At 45.7% G+C, this 25270-nt stretch overlaps 1 protein-coding gene across 2 annotated transcripts in view; it reads right to left on the bottom strand.

Moving 5' to 3' along the window:
- The window catches only part of LOC147671991 (solute carrier family 22 member 6-A-like), a 427981-nt gene that overhangs the window by 189314 nt on the left and 213397 nt on the right, over positions 1-25270 (bottom strand). For both annotated transcript variants that reach the window (XM_086948072.1, XM_086948071.1), the window contains one exon: positions 5847-6061. In XM_086948072.1, coding sequence (XP_086804198.1) covers positions 5847-6027 — 181 coding nt within the window. In that variant the 5' untranslated portion in view covers positions 6028-6061. The remainder of the gene's footprint in view (positions 1-5846; positions 6062-25270) is intronic.

Below are 25270 nucleotides of genomic sequence, written 5' to 3'. Positions count from 1 at the left end.
GATTCTCCCAAAATACCCCTTCTATGGTACGATGAATGTCACCTTCAATGTCACCTTCAATGAATAGGACTATTTCATAGAGTCTGTCAGGGGGAGCTACTCTAGTGTCAGCTGTCTCCACAACAACATAACGGTCAGTCGCTGTCACCTTCAGTAGTGGACGCAGGGCCTCTCGCACTATGGTAATCTCCGCCACGCTGTCCAGCAGGGTCAGAGCCCATGTCTGATTCCGAGGCTGCGTTCTCACTATCTGTGGCATATCTGTGTGCTGTTAAAGCAGCGACTTTCTTTTTTTGAAACTGGGGTCTCTTCGGTGTAGAATCGTCCTGCTTGCCTTTACCGTCTTTCGGGCGGGGCTGGTATCGTCCTTTCTGGCCACTCCGACCCCTGCCGCCTCCTCCACCACCGGTCTAAAAGGCAGATGACTCCTGAAAAGAACGAGGAGAGAGTTGATCAGAAACCTGAAAACGATCAGGTGATTTTATCGTCGCGCGATCGCGCAACTCATAAACACGTTCTGTGGGCGCAGGCAATGGAGACGCAGGATGAGACCCCTGTCTGTTGTTGTTGTTGCTTTCCCTGTGTTTGTTTTTTGGCCAATTTTGTTTTTTGGACTTGGGCTGGTCGTCAGTTTCTGACTTTTGCCCTTGGGGTTGTTTTTTCTCTTTAATAGAAAAAGGCTTGAGACCCCTACTATTGCGGCCCACGGTTTTATAAGCCGCCACAATAATCCTCGCTAACTGCCGGGGTTTGTCGGCATCGGGAATCGCATGCAAAGCATTGGCAACCTGAAAGTTCATTGTGTCCCCCTTGACATTTGCAAGTATGAGATCGGAAACCACATCAAAGGTGCCACAGAGGCGCATACCCAATTCAACCGTTGCCTCTGGTCCGTGCTCATCCTGAACACGTTCAAGGACCGTCGGCAGGACAGTCATAGACGGAGTGCCATAACACCTCGTGTAGACCGCTGCAAACATCTTACCCCAGGTCTCACAGTCACCTATTTCAGGGGTCAAGTCTTCTGGTAAGCTAATTGTCAAAATCCCATGTTTTTCACCAGGAGACGTGTTAGGAAATACTGCTTCCAGCTGGTCAAACTTCTCGGCAAACCAGAAAGGAAAATCATCCTTTTCTTGGGGGCGCTTGCCCATCACAGCGTTGACCATAACAGGACTGAGTTTCATTCCGCCCTGTCCGGCAGGAATCGTCGCACCACCCGGGACCCCGCCCGGCAGATTACGGGTAATGTATTGGACTAACGACCTAATCACACTAATTGCGACTAAATGTAGTTGTCTTAACTCAACTACGGTACATGCCCCCTTGTTGAGGATGAGGTGTAAAGCCAGCCAAAACAGGCCAATTTGCGCCCGGAATGGGCAAAGGACCTAACCTCGGAGCAGCTAAAGTATGAGGTAGGGCGCCATTAAACCAAACTCGATGCTGCCAAGTATCTATAGGAGTCTCCTGTGCCCTATATGGTGCATATTCCTGTGGCACATCCGTGGGAGTGTACGTGTCAAACACACGAGTATCTGCATTCATAGCTGGGAAGGTCACCCATGAGTAGAAAATCTCATATGGGAAAGCCACCTCTGCACTCACTACCATGATCACGGCCATGCCATCTTCGGGGACATTATAATTCTGCAAATGATTGCGCACCGTAATGCGGCTATGTTGCGCAATGTCCACCGCGGCCATAGTGACACAGAAAGTAAGAAGTACAAATTAAACCTTGTAACACCACTGGGTAGTAATTCAAGGAAACTGTTTAGAAAGATTTAAGCTTGAAAGGACCTATGTAAATATAGGTAGATTTGTCCGACACTACTGTTAACCGGAAACAATAGTGAAGGGGTTAAGGACTGAATGATGTACTACTCAAGTATCATGTAATAAGACCACCAACGATTGGGCACCATGTCGCAGGGATTCCATTCTCATACAGAACTGTGCATAGAGACTTGGAACCTCTGTGAATTAGGGTGTGCCAAAACTCACCTTAGTACCCAAAATCCCCTACCTGACTAGCTACAGTGTCTCATTGGTTATCACAAACTTCCAATGCTTAGACAAACCAGAACATGGACTTAGTACACCTTAGGTAACGTGGAACACATGAACACTCCTTCATTATACAATCATTCCAATCCAGAACAAGGAGTAAAAGAGGACACATGCTTATTTGAAATATTTATTCACTAATGCAGTGTTCTGAAACGCAGTATCTTAGCTAATACAAGCAAATATATTATAAGAAACAAAGTAATTAGCATAGTCACTAGTCCGTAGAACACAAAAGGTGAAAGCATGGTATTATGCTAAAACGAATAGGGTTCAGTAACACCCAATTCTCACACTCCCTAGCTAGTATATTATATTATATCTAAGAAGGTCTCTTTGGGTTTTAGCAGGGCGGCCCGATACCTCAAGATCCTAGTGGTAAGGTATCACATCATCTTCAACCAGCTCTCTGCATGCGAAGCACCATCAAGTGTGTTTCTATGCTCTTGTGCAAAGCAATATAAAACGCGCCTAAAGCCAGAACTTGGCCGCAGCTGCATGTATGTTATATCAAGGAACGTGCGAAGATCAGACCTCACAACAACCACTGTGTTGAGATATCCTTGAAGGTTTCTGCACTCACTGTACAGACACAGTTCGCCAAGCAAGGCTGATATCAGAGTAACAACATATTATTCTCGCATGAATCAAAACATTCTACTAGGCTCAAAGCTAAAGCAACAGCTATGTGTTGTGTGCAGAAGCAGCAGAAAGGTAAAATGGCGTTTAAATTCCTAATAAGCTCATGCTAACTTAATACAGCATATAGGCAATGTATATCTATATGACAGTCATCTATGGAGTGTGAGTGACTGTCATCCCAATGAGGGCAATAGGAACGTTGTGGGCAAAAAGCAGCTGTCTGGCAGTGACTCTTTCAATTCTGCAGAGTTTCGTGATTGTCAAAATCCTCTGTGACAAGGAGTAAAATCACCAGTGAAAGAGATTGGTATGACTTTTCAACTTCCCGTGAACCTGTGCAGCTTGAACCCTCTGAAGAGACATCGGGTGAGAGGTCGCTCCCCGGCGGTCATGAAATTTTAGCATGTGCAAGATAGTGTGTGCCCGTGTAAAGTTCATTTCTGGGTAGTTGCAGGGTAGTCAGTTGTGTTGATTTTCTGGTGCATCACTTTCACTTTTGCGAATGGTAATGAGTGTGTGGGGTAGTAAGTGCCCCAGTGCTGAGCACTTTAGGCTGGTCAGTGCCATACGCTTGTGAGATGTTAGGATGGCCCTGTGTAGTTTGTTTTAGTGGAAAATACAGCTTCTGGCTGTTTAAGGACAGAGATTATTACTTCATTTGAGACCTCGGGTGAGCGACTGCTCTCTGGAACACAAGACTTTCTCTTACATTATATTGCTGGTCAATTTAATGTTCGTCTCGTTGTGTGTGTGTGGGTGTTGGTTCTTGGTCATGGTTTGTGTCTAAGGTCAATATCAGTGTATATTGCACTGTGCAGTCATCTTAGGGGAGGTCTTGGTGGTGCTGTATCCTGTCCTGAGGTTATTTGTTAGTTCCTGGGGTGGTTTGTGGCCAATGCACTTTATTTTAGGGTGGTGAGTGCCCTACGGTAGTGAGTTGGTGGGGTGGAGAGTTTCCCAGTGCTGTGTATTTTGGAGTGGTTTGTGCCTCATTTATTTGTGAGTAGTTAGTCCTGAGTGTACTGGTGTAGTTTTTTCTGCACCAATTTGGGGTGGTTAGTGCCCTACGGTGGTGAGTTTGTGGGGTGGTTAGTGCCCTGGGTATTGTTATTGTTAGGGTGGTTAGAGCCCTACGGTGGTAGGTTCTGCGGTGGTTAGTACCCCAGTGTTTTTTAGGGTGGATAGTGCCTTACGGTGGTGTGTTTTGAGGTGGTCTGTGTCCTGGTGTTGTTATTTTAGGGTGGTGAGAGCCCTTTGGGGGTGAGTTTGTGGGGTGGTGAGTACCCCAGTGCTTGTTTTTAGGGTGGATAGTGCCCTATGGTGGTGAGTTTATGGGGTGCCGAGTACCCCAGTGCTTGTTTTTAGGGTGGATAGTGCCCTACAGTGGAGAGTTTGTGGGGTGGTGAGTGCCCCAGTGCTGTATGTTTGGTGAGGTGTGTTTTGTTTCCCTAAGGGAGGGGATGGGGTTAATCTCCATTAGTGTGTTTATTGAGGAATGGGGGTTAATCTATTTTAGTGTTTTATTTTTGTATTTGGTCAATTCCATAATTGTCATGCATGTTTTGGTGAAATAATTTCATTATTTCTGATGTCTTATATTTAATAATTTTTTTCCTTTATCTACATAATTTCAATTTTATGCATGCATATTGTGAGTTGTTTCCATCACTTCTTATGTAATACATTTAATGATGTTCATACTCTTGTGCATATATGTTATAACTTACTTGTCTCTTCCCTACTGCTCAGCCAGAGTGAGTGCTTGTGTACTTGATGATGTTTGGAATGTTGGATGTGTGTGTTGTCATGGGATGCCTGGGGGTCTGGAGATGTGTGGAGTGGCAGTTGGTGGATGCAGGCAGAGCAGCAGGGAGGCTGCTCCTGGTGGGGTATTTGTTATCATCTTAACTTATGTACTTGAACCTGAACTTGGAACTAAGCTTCATTAAAACTAGCGTGTGATATATACCTGGCATGGACTTCCTTTAATTTCAACAACTTCACCTTGGGACTCTACTCGGTGGCCAACAACACTTGGACCGAAACCGACTTCCACCTTCAATTACAAGACCCTTGTGATTCTCATCAACAGCAAACTCGATATGCCCACCCAGGTCAACGCTTTCACCACCTCATGCTTCCATACCCTAAAGATGCTGAGGAAGATTTTCAAATGGCTCCCAATCAGCATCCGGAAAACCGTCATGGATGCACTCGTCACCCTCTATGCTGAGGTGTACAAAAAAGCCACCAAAAGGCTGCCGACCTTTCAGATCTCAGTGTCCACAATCCCTCTCACACTCCCACCCCGCATTCACATCACACCACACCTGAAGAAACACCAGGGGCTCCCCATACTCAAAGAAGCACAATTCAAACTCTTTGCTCACACTCTCAATGCACTACATAACACTAGGCCAGCATAACTAAACAATCACATCTGCTTTCACAACCCTTCCTGACACCTCTGCTTATTTGGACTTCTACTTGCACACATCCCACACATAAAGAAAACCAGATCCGGTTATTGAGCCTTCTCCCACATCACACTTAAAGCATGGAATGATCTGCAGCTACACATAAGAGCCTCCTGCTCACTTCTTGAATCTTGCAAGAACCTGAAGACTTGACTTTTTGAGGAGTCGCACAAGGCCATAGATTTGGCTAGACTCACACCTGCTCAGCACCAGGATACCATCCTGGGTGATAGTGCACTGCATAACATAACTGGAAATTACCCTAACTGCAGTAAAATCACACTGGGAATTGGTACTCTTACAATTACATTACAGTGATATCTGCCTGAGATGCAGTATTGGTACACCAGGATCTGCTCTTGATACTGTGACAATGCAGTGGGAGTTGCCTTTACTGCAATGACATAACTCCAGCAGAGGGAGCTGCTCTTACTGTGATGTCATTAGTAGAAAAATTGCGCAGTGCTTATTCATCCCTTGTGGCAACGGGAGTTGTCCTTACTTTTGTGTCAATCCCATCGGAAGCAGTCGTTACCACTAGCTTAATGTGCCATTAAAATAAACATAAAATGTACAATACAAATTCCGAAAAACAACATCAGCTTTCAGTGAGATAAATGATGGTCCAGTGACTGGAGAAACCTGAAAAAACCTTACCTTCGGGCACAGCCAGGCTTGCCAGGTTCAGCACCCCTGCTACAATGAGGCAGAAGGCCTGGGTGCATCGGCGACCCAGGTAGTTCATGCTGACAGTGCTTAGCACCCGAATTGGAAGCTCTACTGCCCCAAAGATCAGCTGTACGAAGTATATGTTTATACCAAATTTCTGCAGGTCCATGGCAAGAGCAAAGAAGGCAAGGCTGCTGGAAAACCTGTAGTATGGAGGATCTGGGTTAGTACATGCATTAGATATTTTGATGCCCACCTTCCAAAAAATGATCCCCCACATCCAATAAAGAAATACATTTGAGAAATACAAACAAAATATGAGATTTCTTTAAAAACAAATGCTACTAGCCCCATGAGTGGCTTAATCAACACATCCCTAACCAATGAGTGGCTTGATAAGCTTGAGGGGCGCTACACTATAGAAACTGAGCAGGAAGGTATATGGCCTGATCTAAAAGGGAGGTGAAAAGCTCTTTGCTTGTATCTTAATGATGATGATTGAAGTATTACCAATGTTTACTTTCTACTCAATGGCTAAAACCATTTGCTCTGTACTGGACTGTATACCCCAGTGGCTCACTACCCTCTCTTAAACATTCCAATGATTACATTATAAATGTAGCTGTTACAGTAATTTTTGCATATTTTGGAAATTAAGATTTGGAATACCTGAGTTAAAGATAGAATTTTTTCTTAGGGTATACTACAGCTTTGGGACTATGAGTGTTTTTTGTAATTATTTTACTTAGGAAAGTTGGTTGTATTAAACACAAGTATTTGAATTTGAATTCACTTAATGTTATAAGTTTATTGTTGAAATGTTAATTTGTATGTATACTGCATATGTTGGCTACAATGTTGTATTTAGTTTTTTTAATATATGTTAAATATAGTATGTTAGTTTCTAGCTGGCTTCTTGTAATTGTTAAATAATCATGATATGTTATTTTAAATGTGTTAAGTAAATATGTTATGTTTTAATATATGTTTTGGTGTAAGTGTAGATCATGGGTACTTATAGTACGGCCTGCAGGCGGCCAGCGGCCCGGCAAGCCTTCCGTGGTGGCCCGCGGACCTTGATACCCGTGTTTTAAAAAACATTTTTAAAGAGTGTCTGGAAACACTGCTGGTTGCAGCAGAGACACTCTGAGAGACTGCTGCGCTGTGGGGGCCGGGCGATTTATTCCAGCGATCGTCAGAGTGGAGCTGCAGGGATGCTAAGAGGGGCTGAAATACAGCAAAGCCCCCTTAACATGCAAATGGTCCTTTAAAGACCTTGAAGTGCTCGGGTAAGACTGTGTGTGCGCGCCGGCGAAGCTGACACACAGGCAGGGTGAGATGACAGAGGGTGACAGAGGGAGGTAGAGGGAGAGAAACAGAGGGAGAGGGAGGGAGGGAAAGGGAGGGAGACAGACAGAGGGAGAGGAAGGGAGGGAGGAAGACAGAGGAAGAGGGAGGGAGGGATGGAAAGGGAGGGAGACAGAGGGAAAGAGAGGGAGACACAGGGAGAGGGAGGGAAAGGGAGACCGAGAAATGAAGACAGACAGAGGGAGGGAGACAGACAGAGGGAGGAGGGCGACAGAGGGAGGGAGACGGAGGGTGGGAAGGAAGTGAGGGAAGGGAATGAGAGAAGGGGAGTGAGGGAAGGGGAGTGAGGGTAGGGGAGTGAGGGAAGGGGAGGGAGGGAGTGAGGGAGTGAGGGAAGGGCAGTGAGGGAGGGAGTGAGGGAAGGGAGTGAGGGAGTAATGGGGGTGAGGGAGGGAGTGAGGGAAAGGGAGGGAGAGAGATAGTGAGGGAAGGGGAGGGAGGTAGGTAGTGAGGGAAGGGGAGGGAGTTAGGGAAGGGGAGTGAGGGAAGGGGAGTGAGGGAAGGGAGTGAGGGAGTGAGTGAGTGAGGGAAGGGGAGTGAGGGAGGGAGTGAGGAAAGTGGAGTAGGGAAGGGGAACAGGGAAGGGGAAGGGGAGGGAGGAAGGGAGTAAGGAAATAGGAGTGAGGGAGGGAGTGAGGGAAGGGAGTGAGGGAGGGAGTGAGGGAGAGGGTGAGGGAAGGGGCGTGAGGGAGGGAGTGAGGTAGGGAGTGAGAGAAGGGGAGTGAGGGGAGGGAGTGAGGGAAGGGGAGTGAGGGAGGGAGTGAGGGAAGGGGAGTGGGGGAGTGAGGGAAGGAGTGAGGGAAGGGGAGTGAGGGAAGGGGAGTGAGGGAGGGAGAGAGGGAATGGGAGGGAGTGAGGGAAGGGGAGTGAGGGAGGGAGAGAGGAAAGGGGAGGGAGGGAGGGAGAGGGGGAAGGGGAGGGAGGGTGAGGGGGAAGGGGAGGGAGGGTGAGGTAAGCGGGGGAGGGTGAGGGAGGGTGAGGGAGGGAAGGAGAGGAAAGTAGAGGAAAGGAGAGGCAGGGAGGGAGAGGGAAGAAGAGGGAGGGAGAGGGAAGGAAAAGAAAGGAAAGGAGAGGGAGGGAGGGAGGGAGGGAGAGGGAAGGAGACGGAAGGAGAGAGGGAAGGAGAAAGAGGAAGACAGAGAGAGAGAGAGGGAGTTGAGACAGTTAGAGTGAGGTAGAGAGAGGGAGGGAGAGGGAGTGAGTCAGTCAGAGTGAGAGAGGGAGAGAGAGGGAGTGATATGGAGTGAGACAGTCAGAGTGAGACAGAGGGAGACAGGGAGGGAGAGAGGGAGAGAGACGGATGGAGGGAGACGAAGGGAGGGAGACAGAGAGAGAGAGATAGAGAGAGGGGGGATGGGGGAGGGAGACAGAGAGAGAGAGAGAGAAAGAGAGAGAGAGAGAGAGAGAGAGAGAGAGAGAGAGAGAGAGAGAGATATGTGTATGCCGGGTCTGGTAGCTCAGTGGACGAAGGCGTCTGCTGCAGGGACCTGTGTTCAACCTCATGGTCACAGTGTTTTTTGTTGCTCTAGCTCCCCCCCTCCCCCACTGACCCCGCCCCCACCGGTGCGGCCCTCGGACACAAACCACACTGTAAATTTGGCCCCTGAAAGAAAGTTTGTGAGTACCCATGGTGTAGATTTAATTTATTTTTAATTTTTGGGTTTATTTATTCGTTAGCATAATAACTTGTATAATGTTTTTTGCTGTATGCTGGGACATGTAGTTCATCTTTTTTTAAATTTCAGAATTTTAAAAAAATGCATAATGGGTAAGTCTTTTACAATTTTTTGGGATGTTACAACTCAGCTCTTAGGTGTGGTGTTTTAAGGTTGCTTAACCATTTGTAGGTTTAGGCAAGATTTATGTGTAGCTGATTGATTCCAAATAACTGAGGCTGTGAACGTTTTCAAATAGTTGAACTTTGGTTGAAAAATATGATGCATTTGTGTGGTTTGTTTGGAAATTTAGATCAAATTTATGGCAAGATGTTTCTATCTTTGCTTTTGGTAGCTGTGTTTCTTTCGAAGTATCCCTATAAATTGGTACAGCGAGGGTGTGGTGCAATGAGGAAAGATACATTGACCATTAACTCCATTTTGCATAACTGTCTCAATTTTCTATGCACTCACGCAGTTGCAGGGTGGTGAGGGGATGTTTTTTTCTCTTCACCTTTTTTCGCTCATCAATGTGCAGATTAAGCTTCAACATATCGTGTAGGATGTGCACTTGGTACTGTTAACAGGGTTGAGATTATTTTTGCCAGACAAATGTGTGGAATGTACAGCTCTGCCAGTGTGTTTTTGCCACAGAAGGAAGGGGGAGATGTGTCTGGAAGTTTCTCCTTAGATTGAGTAAAAGGTATTAAAGATGGGTCATTTTGGCCCTCACCTTGTGAAGCAGACACAGGGACGACTTTTGGTGTTCCAGATTGAGACTTCTGACTGACTGTGAGGGCTCCACAGTCGTGCTGGCCAGAATGTTGAAAGACACTTTTCCAGCTATGTATTTCTATTAATTACTTTGTGTATATATGCTTTAAGTTTCATTACTCCATGTCTATATTTCATATGTTTTTCTGCTGTGTAATCATGCTCTATATATTTGACTTCTTTCATTTGACATCTGGGAAGCTGCATTACTAAATACATTTTGTCTTCCTTTTACTTTTAAAAGTTTTGTACTAATAAATGCATGTGTTTCATTTTAAAAGCACCCTGAATAGTTTACTTGCCTCTTTTTGAGAGTGTTGAGTTCCTTTTCTACGTGTGTCATTCAAAGTGCAATATTATATACAATTGCCTCAATTCGGGAGTGCTGAGTTCAAGTGTGTCCTATTGTTTAAAGCCTGGAGCAGAACAGAGTGGTGCTGTCTACTTAGTGTAATTTGTAAGTAGTTGTATCACTCTTTTGTTGTGTGTTTTAGTTTCTTTGTTAAGGATGCTTTTGAAGCCATGCTATGTGAAACCTGTTTAGCACCTGGCCAATGCAGGTGTCCAGCATAAGTGTTCTTGAATTAGTCAAGGAAAGAGCTGTTTGTTTCCATTAGTTTTATAATCTGGCGCGTCAAGTAGTAAATCCCAGTATTTATCTACTTCATTAGCAAGGACAAAGACTAGAGTGATAAAAAAAAATTTTTTTTAACAAAAGGCCAAAATGTAATTAAAAAAATGTGTCCTCCAAAGTCTCTTTTACTGTTTTCAGAATTAAGCTTTTAGCAGTATTCAATGATGGGCAGTAAGAAGAGAGGTAGCATAAATATACTGTCCTGGCATTTAAATGGCTTGCGTGTCAGAAGTAGGAGGGCGAAAATACTTCAGTATTTGAAGGACTCTCCACCCCATATTATTATAGCCCAGGAAACCCATTTGACTGAGAAGGAGGCAGTAGAGCTCTTCAAGGCCATGAAATGGGTAGCACACTTTGCATGTACAGCCCAAACAGCAGTGACAAAAGAAAGGGGTGGTAATATTAATCAAGCGAGGACTACAAGCGAGCTTGGACTCCTTTACATCCAATAAAGCGGGCGGATGGGTAGTAGCCAAAGTTAAGATCTTGGCTAGGCCATTCACGTTAGCAGGTTATTATGGGCCAAATCATGATGAAGTGGTTTCCTTACAAGGTCTGTTGGCCAAGCTTTCAAACTCACCGGACCCAATCATTCTGGCTGGTGATTTTAATGTCGTATTGAATAATGTACTGGACAGGTCCATACATAGTAGAGCTCAGACTAACCCCAACAAGCTTACGTCAATTAAACAAATGATGGAACAGTTGGGGCTGTTGGATATATGGAGACGAAAGGTAGGAGAACAAAAAGCTTTACATTCTTTAATAAAAAGTATAGACACCAGTCTAGGATAAATTATTTTTCGGTAGACTGTAAATTAAAGGATGAAGTACAGAAGGTTGAACATATGGGAGTCCACTTATCAGACCACTCAGCGGTAATGCTCACATTGGAGGTTAGTAAGGCTGGAGCCCAGTCCAGATGGACTCTTGACTGTACAATTTTGTTGGAAGAGGAAGTGGTGATGACCCTTCAAAAAGAAACAAAACATTTCTTTGAACTCAATTGGGGATCAGTAGCCCTGGGGGTCACATGGGATGCCTATAAGGCGTGTTCTAGGGGTAGACTCTAGGCACTAGAGGCAGAGTAAAGGAGGAGCTATTACAAAGAAGTGGCAGTACAGGAGGAAAAGGTTCGCTCCTTGGAAGATATACTAATTGATCCAAGTATAGAGGAGCATGGTAGGACAAGATGGCTCCAAGAAGTTTGACAGGAGAAGGCTAGTTTATACACCATATTGCAAGAGCGGGTAAGGAAGCAATGGAAGGCCAGTCAAATGGCTCATTTTGAATACAGCGAAGGCTGTGGTAAACTTCTGGCATGAAAGGCAAAGAAAGAACAACTAAGAAATAGGGTGGAGGAAATTGTTTGTGATCAAACGGGCAGTTTGATTGAGGACAGCAGAGGAATTGAGCGAGTTTTTCAAAGCCATTTCAGTTGAGTCTACCATAAAAACCTTACGCCATCTAAAGATATTCTTAGTAGGTGGGTAGGACAGGGCATGGGAAACCCATTGACAAAAGAAAAAGCAGATCCTCTTAATGGAGAAATAAACGTTTGGGAAGTGGGTAACATAATGGCTCAGTTAAAGAAGGGGAAGGCCCCAGGGCCAGATGGCATTCCTCAAGAGGTCTACAAAGTCTTGGCGGATACTTTAGCCCATATTTTAGTCATGCTTTTTAATGAGTTATTCATCAAGCATATGGTTCTGCTAGCATCCTGGAAGGAAGCCACAATATCGTTGATATTGAAACCCGGAAAATGCCCTAAAAATGTGATTATTTTGCCCTATTTTCTTGCTAAATAGTGACTATTTGATTTATACTAAGATCTTAGCGGATAGATTAAATGGGTTGATGGCTGATTTAATTAATGACGGTCAAAAAGGTTTTATCCGGTGAAGATTTTTGAAAGATCTGACCTTTTCATTGATCGCCACAATAGATCTAGCGTCCACCTATTATCTTCCTTTTGCCTTGGTGGCCTTGGATGCTACAAAGGCTTTTGACCGGGTGAATTGGGTATTTTTTAAAGATATCGCTATGTCCCTGAACCTGGGCATGAACTTCTGTAATGCTCTTGCTGGTCTCTACCAAGCTCCTGAAACCAGGATTCTAGTCAATGGCTCTTTGTCCTAGCCTGTTACAATATCCAGAGAAACTAGGCAGGGTTGCCCTCTCTCGCCTCTGCTTTTTAACCTTTACATAGAGCCACTTGCGAGAAAGATCAGAGAGGATCCGGGAAATCTGCCTTTTAATTTCTCTGGCTGGGAAAAAAGACTGGGGCTCTACACCAACGACATAGTGATTTTTACCACAAATGCTTTGACAACTTGGCCTCGTCTGATGGCTCTAACGGCAGACTTCGGGAGGATCTCAGGCTATGAGGTCAACGGAGACAAGTCTGAAGTTATGTCCTGGAACATCGAGGGGGAATCCGTCAAGGAAGAGATCAGGTATTCAGGTGTTATGATAACTCAGGACATCAGCAAAATAGCAAAACTCAATTTTGACAAAAATCAAAAGGAAATTATGAAACTTTTGAAATCCTGGTCTCATCTTCAACTATCAATTTTCGGAAGAAGTAATTTGGACAAAATGATAAATTCTCCCAAAGCTGACCTTCCTTTTTTACGCTATTCCCTTACCGTTCACTACAGATTGGATCAAAAAGCTACAAGGGGACCTGGGTTCATTTATATGGGCAAGTAAAGGACCAAGACTAGCTTTGAAAAAGCTGCGGAGAAGGGTCGAGAAAGGAGGAATAGCCTTGCAAGTTCAACTTTTTTATTCATGTGCTTTTCTTTAAACAAATGGGAAATATCTCTTTAACTCTCCAAATTCCTCTATGGAAGGAGGCCTGTGGTCCACAATTGCGAACTTAGAACTGGGAGGTAAGGAGGGGTTTATCTTTAAATATACTGACCCAAAATGTGTTAAAAATGTCAGGCTGCTAAGAGGGGCTGAAATACAGCAAAGCCCCCTTAACATGCAAATGGTCCTTTAAAGACCTTGAAGTGCTCGGGTAAGACTGTGTGTGCGCGCCGGGGAAGCTGACACACAGGCAGGGTGAGATGACAGAGGGTGACAGAGGGAGGTAGAGGGAGAGAAACAGAGGGAGAGGGAGGGAGGGAAAGGGAGGGAGACAGACAGAGGGAGAGGAAGGGAGGGAGGAAGACAGAGGAAGAGGGAGGGAGGGAAAGGGAGGGAGACAGAGGGAAAGAGAGGGAGACACAGGGAAAGGGAGGGAAAGGGAGACCGAGAAATGGAGACAGACAGAGGGAGGGAGACAGACAGAGGGAGGAGGGCAACAGAGGGAGGGAGACGGATGGTGGGAAGGGAGTGAGGGAAAGGAATGAGAGAAGGGGAGTGAGGGTAGGGGAGTGAGGGAAGGGGAGGGAGGGAGTGAGGGAGTGAGGGAAGGGGAGTGAGGGAGTAATGGGTGTGAGGGAGGGAGTGAGGGAAGGGGAGAGAGAGAGATAGTGAGGGAAGGGGAGGGAGGTAGGTAGTGAGGGAAGGGGAGGGAGTGAGGGAGTTAGGGAAGGGGAGTGAGGGAAGGGGAGTGAGGGAAGGGAGTGAGGGAGGGGGTGAGGTAGTGAGTGAGTGAGGGAAGGGGAGTGAGAGAGGGAGTGAGGGAAGTGGAGTAGGGAAGGGGAACAGGGAAGGGGAAGGGGAAGGGGAGGGAGGGAGTAAGGGAATGGGAGTGAAGGAGGGAGTGAGGGAAGGGAGTAAGGGAGTGAGGGAGAGGGTGAGAGAAGGGGTGTGAGGGAGGGAGTGAGGTAGGGAGTGAGCGAAGGGGAGTGAGGGAAGGGGAGGGAGTGAGGGAAGGGGAGGGAGTGAGGGAAGGGGAGTGAGGGAGGGAGTGAGGGAAGGGGAGTGGGGGAGTGAGGGAAGGAGTGAGGGAAGGGGAGTGAGGGAAGGGGAGTGAGGGAGAGAGGGAATGGGAGGGAGTGAGGGAAGGGGCGTGAGGGAGGGAGAGAGAGAGCAAAGGGGAGGGAGAGGGGGAAGGGGAGGGAGGGTGAAGGGGAAGGGGAGGGAGGGTGAGGTAAGCGGGGGAGGGTGAGGGAGGGTGAGGGAGGGAAGGAGAGGAAAGTAGAGGAAAGGAGAGGGAAGGAGAGGGAGGGAGAGGGAAGAAGAGGGTGAGAGAGGGAAGGAAAGGAAAGGAAAGGAAAGGAGAGGGAGGGAGAGGGAAGAAGACGGAAGGAGAGAGGGAAGGAGAAAGAGGAAGACAGAGAGAGAGAGAGGAAGTTGAGACAGTTAGAGTGAGGTAGAGAGAGGGAGGGAGAGGGAGGGAGTCAGTCAGAGTGAGAGAGGGAGAGAGAGGGAGTGATATGGAGTGAGGCAGTCAGAGTGAGGCAGAGGGAGACAGGGAGGGAGAGAGGGAGAGAGAGGGATTGAGGGAGGGAGAGAGATAGAGGGAGGGAGGCAGAGGGAGGGAGACAGAGAGAGAGATATAGAGGGAGGGGGGATGGGGGAGGGAGACAGAGAGAGAGAGAGAGAAGAGAGAGAGAGAGAGAGAGAGAGAGAGAGAGAGAGAGAGAGAGAGAGAGAGATGTGTATGCCGGGTCTGGTAGCTCAGTGGACGAAGGCGTCTGCTGCAGGGACCTGTGTTCAACCTCATGGTCACAGTTTTTTTTGTTGCTCTAGCTCCCCCCCTCCCCCACTGACCCGGCCCCCACCGGTGCGGCCCTCGGACACAAACCACACTGTAAATTTGGCCCCTGAAAGAAAGTTTGTGAGTACCCATGGTGTAGATTTAATTTATTTTTAATTTTTGGGTTTATTTATTCGTTAGCATATTAACTTATATAATGTTTTTTGTTGTATGCTGGGACGTGTAGTTCATCTTTTTTTAAATTTCAGAATTTTAAAAAAATGCATAATGGGTAAGTCTTTTACTATTTTTTGTGATGTTACAACTCAGCTCTTAGGTGTGGTGTTTGAAGGTTGCTTAACCATTTGTAGGTTTAGGCAAGATTTATGTGTAGCTGATTGATTCTAAATAACTGAGTCTGTGAACGTTTTCAAATAGTTGAACTTTGGTTGAAAAATATGATGCATTTGTGTGGTTTGTTTGGAAATTTAGATCAAATTTATGGCAAGATGTTGTTTCTATCTTTGCTTTTGGTAGCTGTGTTTCTTTTGAAGTATCCCTATAAATTGGTACAGCGAGGGTGTGATGCAATGAGAAAAGATACATTGACCATTAACTCCATTTTGCATAACGGTCTCAATTTTCTATGCACTCACGCAGTTGCAGTGTGGTGAGGGGATGTTTTTTTCTCTTCACCTGTTTTCGCTCTTCAATGTGCAGATTAAGCTTCAACATATCGTGTAGGATGTGCACTTGGTACTGCTAACAGGGTTGAGATTATTTTTGCCAGACAAATGTGTGGAATGTACAGCTCTGCCAGTGTGTTTTTGCAACAGAAGGAAGGGGGAGATGTGTCTGGAAGTTTCTCCTTAGATTGAGTAAAAGGTATTAAGGATGGGTCATTTTGGCCCTCACCCTGTGAAGCAGACACAGGGACGACTTTCGGTGTTCCAGATTGAGACTTCTGACTGACTGTGAGGGCTCCACAGTCGTGCTGGCCAGAATGTTGAAAGACACTTTTCCAGCTATGTATTTCTATTAGTTACTTTGTGTATATATGCTTTTAGTTTCATTACTCCATGTGTATATTTCATATGTTTTTCTGCTGTGTAATCATGCTCTATATATTTGACTTCTTTCATTTGACATCTGGGAAGCTGCATTACTAAATACATTTTGTCTTCCTTTTACTTTTAAAAGTTTTGTACTAATAAATGCATGTGTTTCATTTTAAAAGCACCCTGAATAGTTTACTTGCCTCTTTTTGAGAGTGTTGAGTTCCTTTTCTACGTGTGTTATTCAAAGTGCAATATTATATACAATTTCCTCAATTCGGGAGTGCTGAGTTCAAGTGTGTCCTATTGTTTAAAGCCTGGAGCAGAACAGAGTGGTGCTGTCTACTTAGTGTAATTTGTAAGTAGTTGTATCACTCTTTTGTTGTGTGTTTTAGGTTCTTTGTTAAGGATGCTTTTGAAGCCATGCTATATGAAACCTGTTTGGCACCTGGCCAATGCAGGTGTCCAGCATAAGTGTTCTGGAAGTAGTCAAGGAAAGAGCTGTTTGTTTCCATTAGTTTTATAATCTGGGGCGTCTAGTAGTAAATCCTAGTATTTATCTACTTCATTAGCAAGGACAAAGACTAGAGTGATAACAAAAATTTTTTTTAACAAAAGGCCAAAATGTAATAAAAAAAATGTGTCCTCCAAAGTCTCTTTTACTGTTTTCAGAATTAAGCTTTTAGCAGTATTCAATGATGGGCAGTAAGAAGGGAGGTAGCATAAATATACTGTCCTGGCATTTAAATGGCTTGCGTGTCAGAAGTAGGAGGGCGAAAATACTTCAGTATTTGAAGGACTCTCCACCCCATATTATTATAGCCCAGGAAACCCATTTGACTGAGAAGGAGGCAGTAGAGCTGTTCAAGGCCATGAAATGGGTAGCACACTTTGCATGTACAGCCCAAACAGCAGTGACAAAAGAAAGGGGTGGTAATATTAATCAAGCGAGGACTACAAGCGAGCTTGGACTCCTTTACATCCAATAAAGCGGGCGGATGGGTAGTAGCCAAAGTTAAGATCTTGGCTAGGCCATTCACGTTAACAGGTTATTATGGGCCAAATCATGATGAAGTGGTTTCCTTACAAGATCTGTTGGCCAAGCTTTCAAACTCACCCGACCCAATCATTCTGGCTGGTGATTTTAATGTCGTATTGAATAATGTACTGGACAGGTCCATACATAGTAGAGCTCAGACTAACCCCAACAAGCTTAGGTCAATTAAACAAATGATGGAACAGTTGGGGCTGCTGGATATATGGAGACGAAAGGTAGGAAAACAAAAGGCTTTACATTCTTTAATAAAAAGTATAGACACCAGTCTAGGATAGATTATTTTTCGGTAGACTGTAAATTAAAGGATGAAGTACAGAAGGTTGAACATATGGGAGTCCACTTATCAGACCACTCAGCGGTAATGCTCACATTGGAGGTTAGTAAGGCTGGAGCCCAGTCCAGATGTACTCTTGACCGTACAATTTTGTTGGAAGAGGAAGTGGTGATAACCCTTCAAAAAGAAACAAAACATTTCTTTGAACTCAATTGCGGATCAGTAGCCCTGGGGGTCGCATGGGATGTCTATAAGGCGTGTTCTTGGGGTAGGCTCTAGGCACTAGAGGCAGAGAAAAGGAGGAGCTATTACAAAGAAGTGGCAGTACAGGAGGAAAAGATTCGCTCCTTGGATGATATACTAATTGATCCAAGTATAGCGGAGCAGGGTAGGACAAGATGGCTCTAAGAAGTTTCACAGGAGAAGGCTAGTTTATACACCATATTGCAAGAGCCGGTAAGGAAGCAATGGAAGGCCAGTCAAATGGCTCATTTTGAATACAGCGAAGGCTGTGGTAAACTTCTGGCATGAAAGGCAAAGAAAGAACAACTAAGAAATAGGATGGAGGAAATTGTTTGTGATCAAACGGGCAGCTTGATTGAGGACAGCAGAGGAATTGAGCGAATTTTTCAAAGCCATTTCAGTTGAGTCTACCATAAAAACCTTACGCCATCTAAAGATATTCTTAGTAGGTGGGTAGGACAGGGCATGGGAAACCCATTGACAAAAGAAAAAGCAGATCCTCTTAATGGAGAAATAAACGTTCGGGAAGTGGGTAACATAATGGCTCAGTTAAAGAAGGGTAGGGCCCCAGGGCCAGATGGCATTCCTCAAGAGGTCTACAAAGTCTTGGCGGATACTTTAGCCCATATTTTAGTCATGCTTTTTAATGAGTTATTCGTCAAGCATATGGTTCTGCCAGCATCCTGGAAGGAAGCCACAATATCGTTGATATTGAAACCCGGAAAATGCCCTAAAAAATGAGATTATTTTGCCCTATTTCCTTGCTAAATAGTGACTATTTGATTTATACTAAGATCTTAGTGGATAGAATAAATGGGTTGATGGCTGATTTAATTAATGACGGTCAAAAAGGTTTTATCCGGTGAAGATTTTTGAAAGATCTGACCTTTTCATTGATCGCCACAATAGATCTAGCGTCCACCTATTATCTTCCTTTTGCCTTGGTGGCCTTGGATGCTACAAAGGCTTTTGACCGGGTGAATTGGGTATTTTTGAAAGATATCGCTACGTCCCTGAACCTGGGCATGAACTTCTATAATGCTCTTGCTGGTCTCTACCAAGCTCCTGAAACCAAGATTCTAGTCAATGGCTCTTTGTCCTAGCCTGTTACAATATCCAGAGAAACTAGGCAGGGTTGCCCTCTCTCGCCTCTGCTTTTTAACCTTTACATAGAGCCACTTGCGAGAAAGATCAGAGAGGATCCGGGAAATCTGCCTTTTAATTTCTCTGGCTGGGAAAAAAGACTGGGGCTCTACACCTACGAAATAGTGATTTTTACCACAAATGCTTTGACAACTTGGCCTCGTCTGATGGCTCTAACGGCAGACTTCGGGAGGGTCTCAGGCTATGAGGTCAACGGAGACAAGTCTGAAGTTATGTCCTGGAACATCGAGGGGGAATCCGTCAAGGAAGAGATCAGGTATTCAGGTGTTATGATAACTCAGGACATCAGCAAAATAGCAAAACTCAATTTTGACAAAAATCAAAAGGAAATTATGAAACTTTTGAAATCCTGGTCTCATCTTCAACTATCAATTTTTGGAAGAAGTAATTTGCACAAAATGATAATTCTCCCAAAGCTGACCTTCCTTTTTTACGCTATTCCCTTACCGTTCAATACAGATTGGATCAAAAAGCTACAAGGGGACCTGGGTTCATTTATATGGGCAAGTAAAGGACCAAGACTAGCTTGGAAAAAGCTGCGGAGAAGGGTCGAGAAAGGAGGAATAGCCTTGCCAGTTCAACTTTTTTATTCATGTGCTTTTCTTTAAACAAATGGGAAGTATCTCTTTAACTCTCCAAATTCCTCTATGGGAGGAGGCCTGTGGTCCACAATTGCGAACTTAGAGCTGGGAGGTAAGGAGGGGTTTATCTTTAAATATACTGACCCAAAATGTGTTTAAAATGTCAGGCTGAAGATACTGAGGGGGTTCGCAGAGACTTTGTATAAAGTGAGGAGAACCTTAAAAATTTCTTACCATAGCTTTTTATCCCCATTGTGGGATAGTCCCGGCTTCCCCGAATGGACAAAAGACAGTCTGGCTAGACCTCTAGTAGAGGGGGGACTCATACAGGGGGAACAGATAACAAGTGATGGTAAGTTTGTTTCCTGGGAGAGTTGCAGTCAGCTTACGAATTTTCGCCTATCCAGATTGAAATATGCACAAATGCAAAGTTGATTTGCTGACCCACTAACAAAGATAGGGGAACAAAATGATCTAGGGTTTAAACTGAAGCAGCAACCGAGTCAAAGGAAGGAATTAGCGAACATTTACTGGCTACTGGTGGAAATCGAGGATGAAGATTTTACGCTTCCAGTGGAACTGTGGGGAAAATACTTGCCGGAATCATTGTTGGAAAAATACTGGCAAGTATATATGTCTATGCTTTTTAGATCGGTTAAACCTGCACATCTGAGGAGAAATCATCTCTTTTCCATCCATAGAGCATATTGGTCACCCTTGAAGCTGTCAAAGTTTGGGAGAAGAGGTGAAGATCCCTGCCAGAAAAGCAGGCACACGAAGGCTGATGACTAGGGATGGGCGTAGTCCGCGAAGTAGCGCTACGCTTAGCTACGAGAAGTGCACTTCGCACTACGCGAACTACGTGTAGCACTACGCGAACTGCGCAGTACCCTGTTCGCACTGTGCAAGATGCTGTTTTCAATGATTGCACAGTGCAGACAAGCATCCGGCACTGTGCAATCATTGAAAACGGCATCTTGCACAGTGCGAGCTGTAGTTTTCTGCCGCTCGAAGAGATTTTTACTGGAGTGGCAGCTTTCTCAACGTGGACTGGTAGTTTCTCATCGCGAGCGGTCGTGAGCATACGCGACCACTCGCAATGAGAAACCAGACCTCCCCGCATTGAGAATATCGCCAGAAGGTTTATTTTCCATGCTCGCGATCGGCAACTTGATTATGCTGATCGCGAACGAGGAAAAAGTCTTGCCGGGATGTCATTTTGCTTGCTCGCGGTCGCCAACCTGAAGTTGAGGACCGCGAGCAGGCAAAAAATTACCGCTGCACTACTCTACGCGTGTTCGCACTGTGCTACTTGCAGTTCGTGTAGTGCTAAGTTGCGCAAACTTTGCAAACTACGCCAGCGTAGCGTAGTGCTTTGTCCAGGGTTACTGATGACATCCACATGTTTTTAGAATGTATAAAATTGAAAACTTATTGGAGTTAAGTGAGTAGGGCGCTGTCTCAAATGCTTAAGATGCATGTTAAGGTAAGCGTTTTATTTGTTATCTTTGGTCTTTTGGAGCCTGAAGTAAAATCTATCAAGGGTCAGGCAAGGCTTATCTTTTATTATAGTAGCAAAATAAAGCACAAAGTTCCCCAGAAGGACTAAGAAGGAAGAGTGTGTATGTGTACAGAGAAAGCCAAGAGGGAAAGGAGAGAGGGAAATTTCCCTCTTGGGAAATTGAACCCTCACACACCGAGCAAGCTAGATGTCATGCTTCATCATATGGGTCCTGCTCCTCGTCAGACTGGCGCTGCAATGTCTGACGGGCACCCGCGAAGGGGCTCTTTAGCGGAGATCTTTTGTTCCAGCCATATGGTGCAGGCGTGTGAGAGGGCAGAAAAAGTGTGTAGTCGTGAGAAGGTGGTGGTGATTAAAAATTTAAGTCAGTCCACAAGGATTTTTAATAGCGTGGCTGACTCCCTTGGTTAAAAAAGTGGGAGGGGAGATAGACGCTATGGAAGTGAGTGGCGAAGGTTTCTGCAACCCTCTGGTTAGGTCGACATGTTTCTTGCTAATCTAGCAATTCCGCAGGACCTTGGTGTCTAGTACTACACAGTGAATTAAAAACCTTTTATACAACCTTAACTTGATTGGTCTGTGATAGGCAGGCCAAATGGTCCTGCTTCAAGTGATGCAACCCTAAGAGTATCCCTAAGGTGCCCCGCAGTCTGCTCCTGTGGGACCTGCACAGAGGAGTCATGGACCCGAACGGCGTGCGGTCTCTGCCTGCAACACCTACCCCCACGTGGAATCCGTGGCGGATACGGATCCGAATTATCTTTTATATTGCATTGCTTGAGCGTAGGGAGATCTGTAAGTTATAGATGTCCCCTATCTCTCCCAGTTTGGACAATTTGCTGATCTCGATTAAATACATAGCCACCCTGGATAGGAAGAGTTCCAGAGATGTTAATTTTTGGCTTCCCTTTACTGATTGGTGCGATACCCTGAATGATAATAGTTAGTTCCTTAGCGGTCCTATGATTATGCCTTATTAGCCTCACTAGCGGTGCAAAAGGGGTTGGGGATGGACGGAGCATCTGAACCAATCAAACACTCACACCCAGTCAAGAGATCTGGGTTTAATCCATCACCGTTCTTTAGCCTACTATGCCACCCTAGTTCAGACATGACCATATGCAAATCAGTCTGACCCTGTGCCTCATGGGAACAGTCTAGCCTGAACTGCCAAGCCATGCCTTCCCTGGACCGGAAACAAGCTTCCTAGGACTGGTTTCTGGCATTACAGCCGTCTTCAGCCAGGCTTGCTTGAATCTAGTGGCAAAGTGAGCAAGGGACTCACGTCTGAGCATTCCCTGCCAACTTATGGCGAACAAAGTGGTACAAACGGGGGTGGTGATGGACGGAGCATCTGAACCAATCAAACACTCACACTCACACCCAGTCAACAGATCTGGGTTTAATCCATCACCGTTCTTTAGCCCACTCTGCCACCCTGTAGGAAGGTGGATACCTTACTATGGTTACCCCAGATTTTTTGCCTAGTGTTTAGCTGGTTTTCGACTTAGTTGGCCTGGGATCCTGCTAATCAGGGCCCCAGGCTATCTGCTCTCTCTTTAAACTGAACTCCATGTACCCTAGGTACATCTCCAATTGGAGTGCTTGGTTTTATGTGAGATGGTGCTCTAGCATGAGCTGAGCCTGTCTGCAGCTTTCGGAACCATGTCCTTATAGCTGTTCTGGGATATTGCCATTCCATATACTCCTAAGTGCATTATGAACCTCGCGGTTCACTGCTAACTTTGGTTTGGCTTTATCAAAACATGTTGTGTAAGGTATCAAACACTTTGGAATACTACCCCCTCGTCAGTCCTGGCAACGGGGGTAGCATTCCACCCTTCTAGAGGGAGAAGACATGTTACTTTCATTAAACGCAGTTAAATCTAATCAGAGCCTCAGCATCACAAAATGGATGCTGCTGCCACAGACACGAGTCTGGCCTCCTGCTGCTGACCAAAACTCCGGCAGGGGAGGCCTGGACAATAGGTTTCCTGTCACAGGGAGGTGTTACACCACCCCAGACAGGAGATAGTGGATTGGGGCAGGGAGGGCTGAATGAAACTAGTCACTGCCTGGGGCACACAAGGTGTCCCATGCAAAGTCCTGTTCAAACCGGTGCTGGGGCACACCAGCCCCAGCTCTGGCGCAAAACTGGACAAAGGGAAAGGGGTGTAACCACCCCCTTCCTGGGTCCCACCCATAGGAGGGACCAAGCAGGTGATCCAGCCCCTTGATTTGGAATAAAGGTAGGAGTTGTGCCATTGCAGATCAGATCATCCTGACTGAAACTTTGATACAAAACTTTAGACCCTTCGACATCCTACGCGACGTAGAAGACTGAAGAATCTCCCTTGTGGTCAAGGAGCTGCCACCCTGTGCAAGCAGGCACCATCAGCGCTCAAAGGATTTCTTTGCCGTTGCTCCTGCCAGAGCCCAAACAACAGAGACCAACAAGACCTGGACTCCCAGACTTCCAACAGCCCGATCCACAGTCATAGAAAAGCTGAGACCCGTGGAGGCGACGTGAGATGTGGGACCGGCCATCTTGGAAAACCAGCAAAATGATTCCTGTGCAGCTCCCTAGGCCCCCTCTAGGCTGTGCTTTGGGGATTGAGAAACCCCCACCCCGAGCAGCCTGTGCACCGAAGATCACCTCTCCACACTCACCGAGTGCTGCGTAGGGCCCTTTTGCACTTTTCCTGCTCGACGCGTTGTCCGGTCACTTGCCCATTGGCTAGTGGCCTCTGAGACGACGAACCTTCAAATTTAAACTGCTGGTCTGGTTGCTCCAGACTGGCCCTAGCTCCCTTGAAAAGGAGCCAACGATCTGACCTTTCTGGTCCGATCCAGAAGCCATCTTTGAGTCCTGCATGGGTTGCATTTGCCAAGGCCTGTTGACTCTGATTCGAGAACCGACACCACCAACAGCGAGAGCCTTTGTGGGACAGCCCGTGTTCAACTCCTGGTCATCATCGATACTTCCTGGTCCACGTGGCAGCAGAGACAAACTACTTGACAGCACCTGATCGAAACCCGACATTGCCTGGTTCCGTCCTGGTTCCATCCTGGTCACTGGCTAGTGACCTAGACTCTGTCCCCTCTGCTTTCAGGTACTCTACATCTTTGATCCACCTTTGGATCCAACAGGACTCTTCTCTCCTGGTCGCCTGCAGCATCTTTTCCTCCAGGCTCCATAGAACTCCACGAAGAAACCCGACGCACTTTGGCACCTATGCACCCGCTTCCTGTGGGTGAGGTAACGAGGGTACTCTGGTGCCCCTGTAGTGATTTACATCCCTAGTGTCCTAGTTTCAAGTGGCTAAGTTCTAGTCCAGTCGGAAGACTCCCAAACCTATAACTTTCTGATTGTTACGCACCATTGACTTGTATGGTGAATGCGGTTGCCTATAGACACTGCACCCTGCATCCTGTGGGCCTCCTATGTCCAAACCTTCATTAGTCCAGTGTAGGCCCAGCGATTCCCAAGGCCCTAGGCCTTACCATTGTTCGTGACGTGGTACTTATACCACTTTTTTAATATATGGTTTGAGTGGCCACCCGGCCTATCCATAATTGTGCAGCTTATTGTATGTTACATTAAGTTCTTTGTTTAACGCTTTTGCTTCTGTGCTCATAAAGAGTATAGGGGATTATTCTAGAAATAAATACATATATTTTATAATATATAACTTGTGTGGTGTCCTTTCATTTGATGTTAAAAGGATTGCATATGGTAAAACAGCTGGCTTCACATGCCCTCTTGAGTTTAGCCTAAGACTGCTTTTGTCCATGCTACCCCTAGGATAGCTGGTCTATAAGATTGACTTACAACCAATCACCATTAGGGTTGTTTGGACTGGTGCAAGGTGCTCACTAGAACTAGTGATCACCACATACCAGGCCAACTTCTCACGTTGGTGTGCAGTGATTGGGATTTGAGCTTGCTGTTTGCTTTACCAATTGTAATCTTTGACAATATCATTTGAAAGATCACATCAAGTACCTTAGGTACATATAAACAAAGCTTTACATACGTAAGTTCTACTGAACTTAGCGGTTATAGATCAAAGGGCTTAGCACACCCTGACTACAACCTCTAGAGAGGTTCAAGTAGGTAAACACATAGTGTAGGTAGGTGCACCACCTTCACCTCACTAGTCATGGCTGGCACAGGTGAACCATCCAGTTCTCTACCTAGGAGTGACCCTCCCAAGGCACCATCCAGCTATGAAAAACCCAGCTTCAGAGAATTGAGTGCCTTGTGCGTCTCAAGAGGACTGAGAAGGGGTCATAACTCCACAATCCCCATCCTGATAAATATCCTGGAGACAGCTGATATTGGGAAGGCTGAGGAAGTCCTCCCAGTTAATAAAGGAGAAGGGGACCCCAGAGAAGATGACACCATCACTCCAGAAGATGAGGAGGGAGATGGGGATGAGTCAGATGATCAGGGGGAAGGCCAAGTTCAGGTCAGAAGACTGAGCA

Source organism: Lissotriton vulgaris, unplaced genomic scaffold (genome assembly GCF_964263255.1).
Source record: "Lissotriton vulgaris unplaced genomic scaffold, aLisVul1.2 SCAFFOLD_1473, whole genome shotgun sequence".
NCBI lineage: Eukaryota > Metazoa > Chordata > Amphibia > Caudata > Salamandridae > Lissotriton > Lissotriton vulgaris.
Note: the sequence above shows the minus strand (reverse complement) of the source record. Positions and strands in the feature narration are given on the sequence as shown.